Consider the following 18,314-nt stretch of genomic DNA (forward strand, 5'->3'; position numbering starts at 1 on the left):
GGTTTCCAAGTATGGTATCTTCATAGCAACCCCACAGAACATATCGGCAGAAGATACAGCTTGACTCTTCTTCTCTCATATTGTCAAATATTAGGGCCTGCCCAAAGACATCATTAGTGACTGCGACTCAAGCTTCACTAGCAAATTTTGGACACATCTCTTCAGGTGCCTCGGATCCAAATTGAGTCATAACTCAAACTTCCATCAACAAGTAGATAGCCAGACAGAACGGTTCAATGACATGCTGGAGGAATATCTCCACCACTTTGCAACCGGATCACAAAAGAATTGGGTGAAGCTTCTGGATGCTGCTCAGTTGTGTTTCAATTCACAAAAGTGCACCCCTACAAATAAAAGCGCTTTTGAAATTGTTACCGGACAGCAACCGCTACTCCCACAGACTGTGAATGCACCAAACATGCCAACATCGCCTCGAGCTGCCAGTTTCTTGAAAGAATGGGAGCAAACTTTGGAGATAGTGCGGAGCTATCTTGTCAAAGCCCAAGAGAGGGCAACGAGGTATGCCGAACAAAACCTTCACTTTGTCCAACATCAAGCAGGAGACAAAGTGATGGTAAGAATCCCGAAGCAGTACTTGTTTGCAGAGAGGACCCATGACCCTCGCCTATTGCAAAGATACGTCGGACCCTTGTCCATTGAAAGACGCATTGGGAAATCCACATACCAGCTGAATACACCAGCCTGGTGGAAAATTCATCCAGTCTTCCATGTCAGCCGCCTCGGATCATTTCAAAAATACATGGAACATCATTCAGAAAGCCACCTCACAAGACCTAGGGGAACAAACCTCCCAGCCAACAAGAGCCTGACCAATCATCATTATGCAGGTAAGGCTCTGAGGACGTCGCCAACTCAGGTGGGGCAGAATGTCATGGGCTGCTTTCCATCATCGACCCATGACCCCTTGGACGTGCCCCGTGGCGTCCTGGCAAGACTCCCAATGCTTAGCGCCACGGTCGTCCCCGTGGTCTTGGCAGCACCAAGTGACAAGCGTGCATGTGCCTCTGTCGCCCCACCGATAATCATTGCCAGCACCCAGTAGATAGCAAAGGCCAACAGTGCCACGCGCACAGACCATCATGTTTCCAACAGACCATCATGTTGCCAATAGCGCCGCGCGCACAAATAATGTCGCGCACGCAGATCCAATGCCAAGCGCCAGCGCCCAGCCGCAGGCAGATCCAAATAGTGACGCGCGTACCGACAGCAATGCACGCGCAGACCCTGATGCTCAAGACAAAGTTGCTGCCATCGGACTTGCTTCTACCTTGTAGAAGACTAGGTCCTTTTCATTATAATTATAGAGTAGTTTTACTTCATTTTCTTTCAGTGTACTTCTACAGCTTTCATAGGTCAACTCATGTAACTTTGATTTATTTTTTTTAAACATTATTAAGGAGGACCAAAGCATTCAAACATTCGAGCAAGCAAACATTTCTCTGCATTGGTCGTATTCAATGCTATGCAAGTGCATGGCGCCCAAGTAGCTAGGAAACAAAGGTCAATTACCCAGCTAAACCACTCTCCCCTGCTACTACTAGTCTACTACTATTATCTTACCTGCAACTTTATATTCATATAAACATATGCAAAATAAAAAATAAAATTATGACTCTAAATTCTGAATTTTTAAATCGTCTTTGCTCTTGTATATACGCAGTGGTGACAAAATGGATAAAAAAAATAGTTATCCATCTATATAATTCGCTATAAAATGGGTTGGCTAATGAACTTTTTAAAAACGGGTCAAATATGGATAAAAATCATATTATCCACTTAGAAAATGAATAACCAATGGATATATAACTAATGGGTTTAACTTTTACATTTGTAAAGACTCAAATTGGGAGTTACTCAAGTTTGGGAGATTAGGAATTCTCCCAAAAGTGATCATATTCAAGAAGTCATGGATAATATGGATATCCGTATTATCCGCTAGTTAACCCATTTTCTATTCGTATTAAATATAGATTGTGTCGTATAATTTATCCATTTTTACATTACCCGTTTTTGACCCGTCCATATCCGGTCCGACCCGCCCATTTGCCACCCCTATATATACATATCTCACTGCTTTCATTTCTATTTAATGTTTACCAAATTTTTGGTACGTTCTCATAATTAACTTCCCTTGCTGCTTTCCTTCATATTGAATTCTCAGAGCTACTTGTCGTTGCGCCTCCTGCTTTGTTGTTTTCGGATCGGACAAAGCTCATATGCAAGCACGTGCTTTTTCACTAGTAATTAATTTTAATCTAATATAGGAAGAGAGTTACATATTAACAACTGCTCGCATGAACAATTTTCAGCGGTAAAAGACAAATTCCGCGATGCAGAACGGCACGGCTTACAAGAAAACTGTTACTCCATCTTTCTGCTTTGGTGTATGATTCATTTATAACTGTTCTGAAAGGAGGGGTACATGATATAAATTGGTAGTAGCTGAGAAAATAAATAATTATACAGCTTTTTCGGACACAGTAGTAAATACCTGCCCTACAAACTAAATGCAAATGGTATGTTGTAGAATCATTTGACCAACTACCAATTAACACGCGTAGGGAAGAAAAGAAAGTAAAAAAAAAAACTACTCCAGCAAAAGGAAGAAGAAATATAAATCATCACATAATTTTTAAGGAATTTTAACAAAGACAAACTTGCTCAATTAACAACACCCTAATATTAATTCTTTGATTGAATATATATAGCTAGCTTTGGAATTAAAGGGGGAATGTAATTTGTTACAGCTTCACAATCTTTGGGATGAACACTGGGTACCTATCAATGCAATCTTCCCATGGTCCATCAGTTCCTGTCTTGATTGTGCGATTACACTTCCAAACAGCACTGTTACACTTGAATCCACTTCCAAATGCTATTTGCCAAATTCTATCACCTTTTCTCATCCTTCCTTTTGCCTCAATGTAACTCATTTCGTACCATAGTGATGAAGAAGAAGTGTTACCTGTTTTGAAACATAACATAATAAACTAATTAGATTTCTGTTTTCTAATAGTTTTAAACTTTTAGACGAGATGATCATATAATTTAACGTGGTATTAGAGGTACCAAAATATCCTACGTTCAATTATTTTAAGGGATTGTTACAGAAATAGTTGGCCAGATTCAATACTTACTTTTTCTAGCCGGTATACATAGAATATATTGATTATATATAATTATACATATATTAAGTATATGAATTATACAGATATTATATATACGCCGACTATTTTTAGTTTAAGAGATTAGGTGTACATAATATAACTAAATAATCGAAAATGTGTTTTCACTAATAACTTACCAAATCGATGCAAAGTCATTCTTGAAGCCTCAACATGTTCATCAGATAACTGGAGATTCTTCTGAAGCTCATCAATAACAGCCCTTCCACCAGCATGTATGCAAAAGTGTTCAAAAGCTTGTTTGAAATCAGGAATATAAGCTTTCCATTTAGGGTTAAATATTTTCCTTCCAATAAGAGTAAAAAGGAAAAGAAGCTGCTCTGAGGCAGGAAGAACTAAAGGACCAATTGTAGTAATATTGGATTTCAAAGCTTCCCCTGCTATAACCATAAGATCTTTAGAAAGATTAATACCAACTTTTCCTTGTGGATCTTCTTGTTCAAAAACACATCTATAAGCTTTATCATCAGCACCTTTATGTGTTCTAACCACATGCATTAATCTATACTTAGCTTTACTGCTGTCTTTTCTCTTGTTTGACAAAAGTATAGCAGCACCACCCATTCTAAACAAACAATTAGGCAAAAGCATTGCTCTCTCTGAACCTTGGTAATAATTAGGTGTAATAATTTCAGTACTTACAACTAAAGCGGATGAATTTGGAAGAACTTGAAGAAGGTCTCTAGCCAAATCAATAGAGATCAAACCAGCACTACATCCCATACCAGAAAGATTGTAACTTTTTATGTTACTTCTCAACTTGTATTTGTTCACAACCATAGCTGATAAAGATGGAGTTGGAGAAAACAAGCTGCAGTTAACGATAAGAATATCGATATCTTTAGGTTTTAGACCTGTTTTCTTCATTAAGTTATCAATAGCTGAGAATATGACAACTTCAGCTTCATTTCTAGCAGATTCCATTGTTGGTGTTGGAGGGATGTAATGACAAGCAGGAGGCAAACAAGTTTCTTCACCAAGTCCTGACCTTTCAAGAATTCGCATTTGGAACTTCACACTTTCAGGATTATCTTTCAAGATTAGACGTGAATGTTCCATAAAAGTTGAAAATGGTACTCTACACGTGACAGGAGCTTTGTAACATGAATAATCTACTAAGTAAATGGATCTTGGTTTTGACATGAAGTAAACTGTGGCTATAAAAATGATGAGGAAAGAAGAGCATAGGATTTGGATGAGATCAAAGTGGAGTGAATTCCAAATACTTAGTATTTCTTCAGGGCCTAATTTAATTAACTGTAGAGTGACACCAGCCATAATAGGCACAAGCAAGAAAGTTAAAAAATTATTGACAAGGTATTGGTACCCAAGTTTGACATACTTGAGCTTCACAGAATTGGACAAATTTGGGACTGTTTCTGGCATTTTGACAACAAGAAAAAACAAATTAACAAGAGAAAGTTTGAGGGAGATGAAATTAGATTGTAGTAGCTCGGACAATAGAAGGGGAAAATGGTGAGAATTTAAAGACTAAAATGAAGGGTGGTGAGACCAAAATGAGAGGGCAAAGAAATTAAATGAAAGGAGGGCAGATGAGAGGATTAAATGAACAACTTTCACGTCACACAACTTCCTCTTAGCTGGAGGTTTTTCTTTTGTCCCTGTGATCATTTATATTTCAATCAGTCTCTTGTTTTTAAAATTTATATTTGTCAATTTCTTAGTATCTTGTCAAGATTAGAATACGCGTATTTTTAAAAAAAAAAATGATATACAAGGACCAAAAGGTTTACTCTATCTTGTGTTATTAATCAGACGCATTTAATTAAAGAAAGGTTTATGTTTCAAGTTTCAACCACTACTAGAGAGTTCTAATTATATCATCTTTAAGAATGATATATCAACTTATATGGTGCTGAAAGAATAAATAATTACCTTTGGATATGGTTATGTGTGTCATGAACTTTACACATTACGTTTGATTTTAAGAGTAGAATAATTATTTTTAGTTTGAGATGAAATGAATTCCTTATTACTCTCTCCGATCCCATACTTGTCGTTTTATCAAACTAATATTTTTTCAAAATATTTGATGTTTTTGAAAAATAAGAAGTCATTTATTAATTTTTTCGTCCCAAGTCTATCTTTGTTGTTCAAGTTAGTGTAATGTTAATTAATTACTTAAGTTGTTTAAGGAGATAAAGAATAATTTAAACAAATATTCTTATGATTAAAATTCGTCTACTTTTAATGGAAAGATGTGGCTTCAGGCTGAAGGAATGAACCACAATCATAATTCATAGGTATATTGTTCATCAACTTCAAGGTTAGATGCTCTAACTTCCACGTTCTGTTCTTTCTTCTTTCTTCTTTCTTCTTCTTCTTTTTTTTTTTTTTCTTGTATTTTTTTTTTAAAAATAAAAAACTCTTCTCTTGTGGACTAGCCAAAACATCGAAAAATAGAAGTAAGAATATATGGGTGCTTTCCACATTTGCCACAGAGAGCAGTGACCTTAACAATATAAAATGAAGTAGGAAAAACAAATTCCTGGCCCATGCCATTAACTCTCTAATCATCAACTCTTTCAATAACTTGAGAATTTCCAGAATTCCAGACATGCATTACCATACATGAACTGGTATGTTTTGTTTTTTTTCTCTCACTCTTTTTAGGGGCCCGTCTTTTATTTCCTGGGGGGTGGGGTGGGGGGGTCTTGATTTTCAGAACGAAAGGATTCAGGAAAATAATTAATGTACTGATTTTTCACTATTTTGGAGGATATAAACGCCCAGTTGCTTTCCTATTAAAGAACGATATTAAAAAAGAAAATTGCCCCCCCCCCCCCCACCAAAGTATTATTAAATTGCAGTTTATGCATAAGCTTTGATGTTGACACATTACCCTTAATTGCAAAATTAAGGTATACAGACTGAAGCAAAATGTAGACAGTTGAGGTAGTTGTAAGTTGGGGTCTTGACCATTACCTTCTCCTGTCAATATTAAATTTCAGACCCCATTCTTTTGTACAGGCGTACAGCTAACCATCAAAATTTATTGAGCTAACAATATCGACCTTTTGGGTAAAATGCAATGATATGTTACAATTTATTTTTTGAGCCTCTCCTATTAATACAAGCTTCTTATTAGGGATGATGATTTATACATATGGAAATTTTAAAGAAGCTTGAATATAGTTCACATGATATAAAAATAAACTTAGATGCCCGATAAATCAAAGTATTATATATATCATGGTGAGATATGCGTTTTTTTATGAACTTGGATTACTATTGCTAATCTATTTTGGTTATTTGGTAAAAGAAGTCAAGAAATGGATAACAAATAAAAAAATTAAGTACCTTAATAGATTTATGATTGATTGCTTGCAATAATGAAAAATGGTACTAAAAAGCCCCATTTGAGTTATTTGGTCAAAGAATCACTCCTGATTACTTATAGACAATATATCTATAGCCCCATTTCCTATTTTGCCCTTATGAAGAATTTATACAAATTGTGATTTTATTGTTTTGCAAGGAATTAAAGAGGTTAGGGTTCAAATCATTAAAAAAAAATGGACAGCGTGCAAATCAAAAAAAAAAAAAAAACACTTTAAGGGCGCAAAATGCAACTTGCAACGGACTCTATAACGTATGCACTATGCTGCATTTGGGAAAGGATGAACAATCAATCCCAAAAAGGAATCCGTAAATTCCCTTCCAATCGATTGGATACTAAGCACAATGATTTATTTCACGGTCGATGTCAATTTTTTTTCTATTCTTTAAGCTATAATAGTAATTACTAGTATATTCAGCACTTCGATCGAACCGATGAGTCAAAAAGAAAAAAAGAGAAGAAAAAACTCATGTCTTAGAACAGATGACTAAATGGTTTCATTTAATGACCATGTGGTTAAGTTATGACTAGTCATAGTCGTCAATGACTCTATGATCGCACTATTAATAGTGTTTCAATATTAATTGGACAAGCTGGTTATGACTAATTCGCTGACAAAGAAATATTTCTACTTAAAAGTTAAAACACTTTTCAATGCCAAAATAATAATATGGATTTTGGATTGAAGTTAACTAAATAAAAAGCTTACCAAGTTGAACCACTAGTAAAGTTTCACAAAAAGCTACTTTTCCATTATTATTATTATGACCAACAACTTTTGTACAAACTGTAAATATTTCTGTGCTGCAAAAATAAGTTATGAACAAGTCCACCAACTCTCTACCATTGACTTGGTGAAATATTTATGATGCATGGCTTGAGCTGTGAGAAGCTAGCCTTTGGCTCAATTAATAATATTGTGGGGTACAAATTGGCTCCATTTTCACTTGCATTTCTGTTGTGAAACTTGAATGCGCTAGGTACTGATCGCCAACCCTAATCAATTATTCCCCATTATTCAAGTCAGAAACTATTAAAGTCCCTCTTTTTAATTAACATTTCATCAAACTTTCATTGCCTTTTGATTTTGCCATCTAAGATAAACACACAAGTTGCTAAAAAAATTCAGTATTTTGTTTTTTTCTTTCTAGAAGACGTGCACTTCTTGTTGATGTTTACTAGAAATATTTGATCTCTCTTCTCTCTTGTCTTTTTTTCTTTCACACTCTAAGCAAACAAAATCTCAAGATATGGAAAAAAAAAAAAAAATGACCCCCAAAAATAAAGGGATGCACAGTTTTTCCACTCATGAGTTTTAGATAGAAATATGACATTTACCTACTTTTAATATTAATTAATGTTTCATCTTTGTACACATGCCTATGTTCTTTCAATGCGTGCACATATAACACTTGCAAATATTACAACAAACAAAATTCAGGTAACGATGTACTTTGGTCTCCAACTCTCCATGCTCTGATTGATCATGCATGTCCTAATTATACCTTTCTTTTTTTTCCTTCCTTTTTTCCCCAACGTAACTAATTCTTGCAATACATTTAGCTGAAGAGAAATTGAAATATAGGACCTGTTTTTGCATAAGCAAACACGTGTACAATAATTCCAAGAGGATATGGTGCAGCAATTTGGAGTGGAAGGTACTATTTTATGTATGGCGTTAAGACGTGGCACTTGAGATGAATTAGTATATAATTACTACTTATTATATACGTTTTAGATTACTCACTTGACATCCTTGCCCAAGAAAATATTGTGAACATATTTAATTACACGACGAAACCTGATAATGCATATTAAATTAATAGCAAATCCCTTTTCTTGTTGTAGGAGTTGGGTTTTTCGTGTGGTTTTTAACTTCTACGTACTAGCTAGCATGATCTGTGTCCAATCTAAAGGGTAGTCAAATTTGAGACAATTAAATTCACTAGTGATTTAATGGACAATACCGACAACCTCAAAGGTCAAAACTGAAAATTAGGTATGTGTTGTATGCTGAGATTTATATGCTGAAAATTAGTTCAGCATAGAAATGCTATGGGTTAATAGCATGATTCTACTTCTAAAATCAGCTTATTTTGAAATGTGATTTTCAAAAAAGTACTATTTTTTATGAGAAGTATTTTGTGTTTGGTTAATCAATTTGAAAATCACTTTTGAGCAATAATTAGTGTTTGGCTAAGCTTTTAGTTAAAAAATATTTCTAAGTATATTTTTCTCAAAAATGCTCTTGGGGGAGGCTATTTTTTTCTCTTTCTCAAAAAATGTTTATGCTTTTACTCAAAAATACTTTTTTTTCCTTCTAAAGCTTAACGAAACACCTTAACTTTGGGAAAAAAATACTTTTAACAAACAAAAAAAATACTTTTGGCCAAACATGGTTTTGTAAGGGTCTAATTATTCAAGTAGTAAACACTAGACATTTAAGTAACTAGTCTCTCGGCACGTGCATTGCACGTGTATGCCGAGTTATGTAGTACACAATATTTTTAGAATAATATAAATATTATTAAAGTAATTTTTTGAATAAATAATTATATATGAATGAATAAAATATCAGTCGGGCGAATGACCAATGTGGATTTTCGTATAGTCACTTATTTGCCAAGGTCAAGATGATTGGATATTGTGGGTGACTTATTTTTATTAATTTTAATTTTATGAGGTATAAATATATATTCCTAGTGTATATTACTATCATCTGTTTTGGTTGCGCTGTCATAATCATGATTCTTGTTGTCGGCGTTGATATCTCCCTTAAGAGTAATGTAAAGTTGGCTATGTGAAAACGCGATGTGGTAGAGACTGTCCGATATTGGGATTTGTTTGACGTATGTTTTATTTATCGTCATTGCAAAACATAAAAGTAGATGAAAATATTTTCTGATAAAATTGAAAGGATATCCTTCATTTTCACGGAGGAAAATAATAAATTCTTGGAATAAACACATGCTTGATAGCAGTTATAATTTCTGCATGTATACATTGTTGTCATATCCTCTACAAATCATCCATGTACTATTGTATAAGCTTTTTGAAAGGTCCAATATTTAAGTCATTTACTCGGAAATTTAGATTATGAACTTAAAATGTAGTAATTGTTCAAGTGCTAAAATAGTTATTAAAGAACGACCAATATCCCTTTGATATTTTTTTAACAAATAATTAAGTGTCACAAATTTAAAACTATTGTTTTCAAATTACAAATTTTGTAGGAGTTTTAATATGTGTCTTTTATAATTTGAGTTTGAATATGCACGTCTTTTGCAATAAATATGACTCGATAGTGCTTATTGACTATTCCATTCTCTCTTAGCTTGTCACCCACTTCTTCAATGTAATTTGACAAAATAAACATTTTGAATCTCATTCTTCCTTCAAGGTTTAATTTCTTTAACATTCAGTACATTTGGTGGACAAAAAGTAAATTACTTCTTCATAAAACAAACTAATTTATTAGTTCATAATACCAATCATAAATACCACATTGAATAATTATATAAAATAGTACTTATTATATTCAATGATATTATCATAAAATAAACATAGATTTATCGTTTCTCTCCTAAAGAGTCGTGTCTTTCAATAAAATAACTAACCTTTCATGTCATTCTCTCGTGTTCCATAGAGTTCCATGAACCAGAGCTATTCCCAAAGTTCGGACAAATTTTGATACCGTTGTAGTCCCTTTCACTGAATGGTCTTGCGAGTGCACATTGTTATACATATACAGAATTATGTCAAAATAATAAGCCATATATATATATAAAATCTTATAATATTAATAATTCATGCGCTAATTCTGAAAAAACCAAAATAAGAAACAAATGGAGAAACAAAAAATTATGAACTTCAAATTGGGATCCATCAACAGCGGATCTACAACATTCTGGACTTGCTTTCTTTCATGAATCTCCCTTTCGTCAACGTGATGTCAGTGTTGAACACTTTATTTTTCATTATTTTTATCTTTTTCCTTCTCAATTGGTCGATTACTCCTACAATTACTCTATCACGGACATGTTGGTATAACTTGCAAAACAAACAACACACTTTTTAATCAAAATAATTACTATTATTGTTCTATAAATATTGAAAAAGAATCTAAAAGAACCAAATTGTGCAACCATTTTTTTAATAATGAATAATTGTAAGAGACTTGATGAAATTACGAAATCGGTGTTAGGCAAAGGGATTTTAGGAAGTTGTCATTAGTATTTTATGCGCCAGAATATAGTGGCTACTAAAGAGGCCGAAGTTGCACTCTTTAATACTTTTTTACTACAAGAATTTAACCCAATGAAAACAAATAAGACTACTCCTACGAATATAATGAATATTTTTCATCATTTTTTTCTTTTACTATTGGAGTACAAGACTTAGGAAAAATGAATGTCAATATTTCTAAACGTTGGTTAATGAGTTGGCCGATGATTAAGAAAAATGACTCATCTGTGTGCATTTGCTGCAACAGAACAATAAGTCTTTAAATAGGTGTGGCATTTAGAATTTAAAACCGCCAACAGTTTAAACTGATTTTCAAAAGGTTAGTTATCAACTGGAGCATCACAACTTTTGGAAATAGACATATCTAATTGGTTGCCTTCTTTCACGTTAAGTCTTATTTTTAGTATAATATTTTAGTAATTAAATGATATTTCTACATATATTTATTAGAAGGATATTTTGGGATTCAACTTTTTAGTTTTGGGGTTCCCACTTTTATAATAATATAGATAATGTCACATAAACAACTACGATACACATAATTTTTCGTAATACATACATTAAAAATTGGACTCACCATAAATACATAGTTATATATTTACATATGTACACATGTATATATAAACTTGTGACAACAATAAAGTTACTAAACAACTTTATAACTTTAATATGCTAGGTTAATTGTCAGTATCTTTTTAAAACAAAGTAGATTAGCCAACGTGAATAGTTATTGGCTTTGACTAATTTTCATGAATGAATGCTAATCGACAGATACATTATATTATAGTAAGTATTACTTTAGTTGATATAAAATCATGAATCAAAAAATAGTATTGATATGACTAAGCAAGCCAATAATAATCATACAAATCATTAGCCAATATTCAAGGAAAATAAAAGGATTGAAAGAGTCCATAGAAACTTATCTGCTAAGAAGGTTCCATATCACAGATAGATGTGAACCAAAACCATGAACTTTTTTCTTTTTTAATCTCAATTGCATTTCTAGAATTTTGCCTTTAAGGTTATTTTCTTATTTATAATTTCAATTGAATGCCGACCAAAAACGTTTGCCTTTAGATTTAAAGATTGTGAAGAGTCATCACTTTTACTAATGTAAAGGATCACATCCCTTCAAATAAATTTGGTGTTTATTTAAAAAATTTGGTAAAAATAAAATATTTAAATTACTTAGAAGGGAACTTTTTAGTTAAAGGCTTCCCACTTTTATAATAACTAGTCTTACGATACGTGTGTTACGCGTGTATACTATCTCAATGGATAAAAGTATTCTAAAATGTCGTATAGATATTATATTGAAATATTGTTTCTAAGCTATAAAATAAAAGTTTATTTTTCTAAAAATGATAAATGTTAATCCTATGTACTTAACTCAATAAAAAAAGAAACTGCTCCATAGAAGTTCTCAATAATTCGTCAATGTGTTCAGTCAAAAAGTTATTCTAATTTTATAATTTTACCACTTAAAATTCAAAAATTATCATTCTTCCTTCACAATTTCAGCAGATAACGTTTTTAAAATCCTAATTTAAGAAGTTCACTAAATAAAATTAAGTTGATGAATACATTGACCAACAAGGAAACTAAACCTTAGTGTCCATAGAGAGCAAATTAAAAAGTGAGATATTAACTACGGTTTCCTATAAAGATATTTTATAAATATATTGCATTTAAGTTTTCTTCTTGTTCTTTTATTCTTTTTTCCTTTTGAACGGACGACAATTTTGAATTTCCTTAATAGGGATATTAACTAATTTATTTTCTTTTTTTAAACCAACGACAATTGCTCTTTGTTAGGGATATAGTTATTGAAGGAGTTTCCACTTATTCTCTTCTTCTTTTTCATTTTTTGTCATATGGCAGATTTATTTTTTGTAAAAATTAAACTGTATTTGTATTTACTATTTTGTCCAACCAAATATGTACTTATGAATTTCGTTATATATATCTAGGATTTGCATAATTATAGAACAAAAAAGTTCTTAAAAAACGATTGAGTAGGAATACCTTCGGATTATGTAAGTCCTTTTAGATTTCGTATGACTTTTTCAAAATTTTTGCTCTAGAATATTGTATGTCAAGATATTATTTTGTTAAGGAATATAATTGTATTCCTAATATTGAGAAATATAAATAAACGATAGATAAAGCTTTTGAATAAATATTTTAATTGACTTTAAAGTCTTAATATGAGGATTCATAAATATAGTTTGTGATAACATACTTTAAATAAGGAAAGAATATTTATAAATTAAAATTTAATTGATTTTAAAGTCCTAAGTTGTAGGACTTTTTTTTACATAGTTCAAATAAGGAAGGATTTAGTAATTACGATTTTAGTTGTTTTTAATGTCCTAAATATTAAGAAAAAATCATTCAATGACTATTTTATCCGGTATAAACTTTATGTTTAAAGGGTAAAAAAGGCGAATATCATTTAGCTAAGGGTTTTCGTACTTTTAATATAGTATAGACTAGTCTTAGGGTACGCGCTTTGCGCGTATACCCAATACAAATGAATATATTATTTTAAAAAATATAAAATATTATTAAATAATGTGATTGGCTTGTAAAATAAAAGTTAAAAAAGTATAAGCTACTAAAAAGATGAATGTTGATCGCGGAGAAATTTTTGCCATAGAAGTCCTCAAATACATAATTGTGATTATGAGGACTTCTGGGAGAATATTTTATGAAAATTATTGATATATTTGTGACCTAAGTAAACAAATAATAAGATTTATCAAATAAAATAAATTTAAAAATTAAATATTTTGGTCTTTTGGGAATAAAGATGTTGGCTTATAGCTCATAAAAAATTGGATAAGTCAAAACATCTAAAAATTACTAATGTGGGCTTAATATTTTATAATAAATAATTAAATATATAGAAATATCGAAAATCGTCATTTGTTGAAATAATTTAAAAGACGATGACAATTCGTTAAGAATAAATTTCGTCTATAAGTTGAATATATTTTTTTTTATTAAAATTAGGACACCAACGATGATATCTTTCTTCTTTCATTGGTTAACAAAGAAAATTGCATCTTGTTGAGCCTTAAGTTTTAGTTTTCTCATAAATGAAATGTCACGACCCAATTTCATCTATAGGTCGTGATGGCGCCCAACACTATATCTAGGCAAGTCAACTAATAAATTAAACATATATAAAAAAATTAAATCCAAGAAAAATAATAAGACACAAAATTCTACCAATGTGTGTGCCAAGACCTGGTGTCACAAGTGTATGAGCATCTAGTAGATTATACAAAATCATTAATACTGTCTGAAATAAAAATAGACAGAATGAAAAATACAAGGAGAGACACTGGTAGCTGCAGAACGGCTCAGAAAGGCAGCTCACCACTATGCCCCTCGATAACGTGGGTGTAAGACGATAGGTCCTACCCAAAAAGTGCAGCAAGTGTAGTATGAGTACGTAAACAACGTGTACCCAGTAAGTATCAAGCCTAATCTCAAAGTGGTAGAGACGAGATGACCGACTTTGACACTCGCTATGGGTCAATAATAATAATTGAAACAAAACTAGAATATCTAGATTAGCATGATTCACAGAATATATCAATAATTTATTTAACCAGTAGCAATAATTAAATTTCTTTCAATTTCAATAAATTTCCAAATTTATCAATTAGTCTCATTTACAGGAATAACAATAATTCCTTAACAAGCAGGAATAATAATTCATTAAATTCCAAAGATTTTTAATTTATCAATTAGCTTCACAAGCTTCAATAAACTATCAAAATATCGTGTAATTATTATTATTAAGCACGATTTCTGCCGAGGTCGTACGGCCCGATCCAGAGTTTCGTGTACACTGCCGAGGGACGTGCGGCACGATCCATAGATGCATCTATCATGCCGAGGCGTTCGGCCCGCTCCACAAGAAAGGAAGATATTTTCTTATGTACCTCCGGAATTAGAGTATATTTATTATAAGATAAATTCACGAGGAAGAATAATTTCTCTTAACAATTAATTAATTTAAACAGAAAATCAACTATATGAGATTTTCTCTCTCTCTCTCTCTCACAGAAAATCAAATATATAAATTTTTCATCCTTTAATATTTTTAACTAACAATTCACAACATATATATAAATATATCAAATAATATTAATTAAACAAGGAATACAATTTACACAAGTAATTCATGCTTTGAGTCCTAAACTACCCGGACTTTAGCATTAATAGTAGCTACGCACGGACTCTCGTCACCTCGTGCGTACGTAGCCCCCACAATTAGCAACAATTATTTAATTTTAATCACCTATGAGGTAATTTCCCCCTCACAAGATTAGACAAGAGACTTACCTCGTCTTGCTCCAATTTAATCCACTCGAAGGCCTTTTCCACGATTATCCAACTTTATCTGGCTCGAATCTAGTCAAAATAATTCGATACAATCACTAAAAATTATAGGAATCAATTCTATAAGAAAATACTATATTTTTAATAAAAATTTTAAAATTAATTAAAAACTTTGTACTTGGGGCCCACGTCTCAGAATCCAGCGAAAGTTACGAAATCCGATAACCCATTCAATTAAGAGTCTAACCATATCAGTTTCACTCAAATCCGACTCCGAATCGATACCGAAATCTCAAAAATTCGTTTCTATGAGATTTCTAAAAATTTTCCAAATTTCAATCTCAAAACACTAATTAAATGATGAGAAAAATGATATATTTGTGTTTATAGACCAAATCCGAGTTAGAATCACTTACCCCAATGTCTTTCCTTGAAAATCTATTAAAAATCGCCTCTGCTCAAGCTCCAATTTGTTAAAAATGGCGAATGGGACGAATGCCCTCTTTTTATAAAACTGCCTAGACAGCCTTCGGAACGGGGCCTCAATCGTGGCTTCGATCATGGCCCTCGAGCCTAGGCCTCGATCGTGGCTTCGATCACAGGCTCGAGCCTGGACCTCGGTCATGGCTTCGATTATGGCATCGAGCCTGGTCCTTCTATCATAGCCTCAATCATGGCATCGAGCTTGAGCCTTCGATTGTGACCTTTGATCTTGGGTCTCGATCCTGGCCCTCGAGCCTTGCCTTCGATCATGGCACTCGAGCTGGACCTTCGATCATGGGCTCGATCGTCCTTGATTCTGGGCTCGATTTTCGGGCTCGATTTATTTGGGCTCGATTCTGGCAGAAGAAGTTTCCAACAAAAGGAAATTGCAGCAGCTGTTGTAGTTCAAAATTTGATCCGTTAACCATCCGAAACTCACCCGAGACCCTCGGGACCTCAACCAAATATACCAACAAATCCTAAAATATCATACGAACTTATTTGAAACCTCAAATCACATAAAACGACGCTAAAATCACGAATCATGTTCCAATTCAAGCTTAATGAAACTTAAAATTTCCAACTTCTACATTCGATGTCGAAACCTATCAAATCAAGTTCGATTGATCTCAAATTTTGCACACAAGTCATAAATAACATAACGGAGCTATAAAAATTTTCAGAACTGGATTCCGACTCCGGTATCAAAAAGTCAGCTCCCCGGTCAAACTTCCAAATTTAAATTCTTGTTTTAGCCATTTCAAGTCTAATTTCACTACGGACTTTCAAATAAAATTCCGATCATGCTCCTAAGTCCAAAACCACCATACGGAGCTGTTGGAATCATCAAAATTCTATTCCGGGGTCGTTTGCACATAATTTGATATCTGGTCACTATTTGAACTTAAACTTTTAATTTTTTATCAAAATTCCATATCTCAGGCTAGGGACCTCGGAATTTGATTCCGGGCATACGCTCAAGTCCCAAATCACGATACAGACCTACCGAAGCTGTTAAAATACTTATCCGAGTCCGTTTGCTCAAAATATTGACCAAAGTCAACTCAGTTGAGTTTTAAAGCTCTAATTCATATTTTAATCTATTTTTCACATAAAAACTTTTCAGAAAATTTTACGGATTACGCACGTAAGTCGAGGAATGATAAATAGTACTTTTCGAGGTCTTAGAGCACAGAATTAATTATTAAATTTAAAGATGACATTTTTGGGTGAAACTATTTTGTTTTTGTTCTTCATGCTTATAGCATGGTTGAGCCCTTTATATTATGACTATTGCATAGAAGTTCATATATAAAAGGATTTAATGTGCAAATTTTTTAGTTGATTTTAAAATTTTTAAATTTTAGAAAAATAATTTAATAACTATTTTGTCCAATGTGAAAGTTATTTTTTAAAGGTAAAAAAAGCAAACGATATTTCGCTAAGGGTTTTTTGCTATAAAAAATTATCATTTGTTGAAATACTTAGAAAAGAGATGATGACAATTCGGTTAGAATAAAATTTGTCTATAAGTTCAATAACGTTTTCTATCAAATTATGGACACACAAAGATGATATTTTAAATTCCTAAAAATTTGGAAAAAAGCTTAAATTATACTTTTATCTAGTGTGAAATTTATTTTTAAAGGGCAAAAAAGACGAACGACATTTCACTAAGTGTTTTTGTGCTTTTAATATAGTATAAATATAGATATAGATTAACGAGCTGTTTAAAGTTGACCTCGACCCAATATGTTGGATCTCACGGTCCTCAAACTACATCTGTTAATTTGTATGGTGTGTCATTATGAATTTCTACCCTGCCTAGAACTAGTAATCAAGAATATTAGTTAGAGTAGTAATGGTGTTGTTTGTAGTTGTACCTGTGATACAGGGTTCCGGCATTTTCTTCTCTCTCTGCTTGTAGTTCTTTCATTAGTTTATACTATTTCCAGTTTATAATAAGTGATTTTTTATTCTTTGACATACCCCTTAATAAAATATTAACTCCTAGAAAAAAAAAAAACTTTTTTGACTAAATTACCCATAATATTGCATATTGTTAACTTAACACATTGGGATATGTAAATAAGGACAAAATTTAAAAAAAATAAAGTTAATTTCTTCTAGATTATGTAAAAGGTCACTTATCGTGGACCAAAAAAAATGGCAAAAACAACTATTTATTATGGGAGTAAAATTCTTTTATTTATAAAAAAATGTTCTAAATGCACTAACTTGCATGATGTTTGAGATCACCTTGTTAATTAACTTACACACGTGTCATCAATTTACACAAGTATATGACCCATTGGGTTTTAAGGGGTTGGTTCAATGATCAGGGTTCGTTCTTGAACTCGAAGGTCCTCTAAGCTTACCATTTTCCTTTGCCTACCCTTAACCACTCCAGAGAAGAAAATAAATAAATTAGCGAAAGGGGTATTTCTATCTCACATGTAATTGCTTAGGTGGCGGATCAATTGAATGGATGAATTAAAATTAAATCTTAACGAAATATCTTAAATTAAACTTGTTTAATATAATTTTTATATACTTCGTTTTATGTCATTATATGTTCTAATTTTTCTTTTCAATTGACAATACAGTCAATCCACTTAATTTTTATTGATACAGTCAATCCATTTTATTTTTCTTTTCTA

At 32.4% G+C, this 18,314-nt stretch overlaps 1 protein-coding gene across 1 annotated transcript; it reads right to left on the reverse strand.

Moving 5' to 3' along the window:
* Positions 1-2,622: 2,622 nt before the first annotated feature.
* Positions 2,623-4,809, reverse strand: LOC107766412 (3-ketoacyl-CoA synthase 5). Its single transcript, XM_016585191.2, has 2 exons — positions 3,326-4,809; positions 2,623-2,986 (listed from the first exon to the last, which is right to left on the reverse strand). Exons 1-2 carry the CDS (start codon positions 4,590-4,592, stop codon positions 2,763-2,765), a joined length of 1,491 nt encoding a protein of 496 aa, XP_016440677.1. The 5' UTR covers positions 4,593-4,809; the 3' UTR covers positions 2,623-2,762.
* Positions 4,810-18,314: the final 13,505 nt, after the last annotated feature.

This window comes from Nicotiana tabacum, chromosome 17 (assembly GCF_000715075.1).
Source record: "Nicotiana tabacum cultivar K326 chromosome 17, ASM71507v2, whole genome shotgun sequence".
In the NCBI taxonomy this organism is placed as follows: domain Eukaryota; kingdom Viridiplantae; phylum Streptophyta; class Magnoliopsida; order Solanales; family Solanaceae; genus Nicotiana; species Nicotiana tabacum.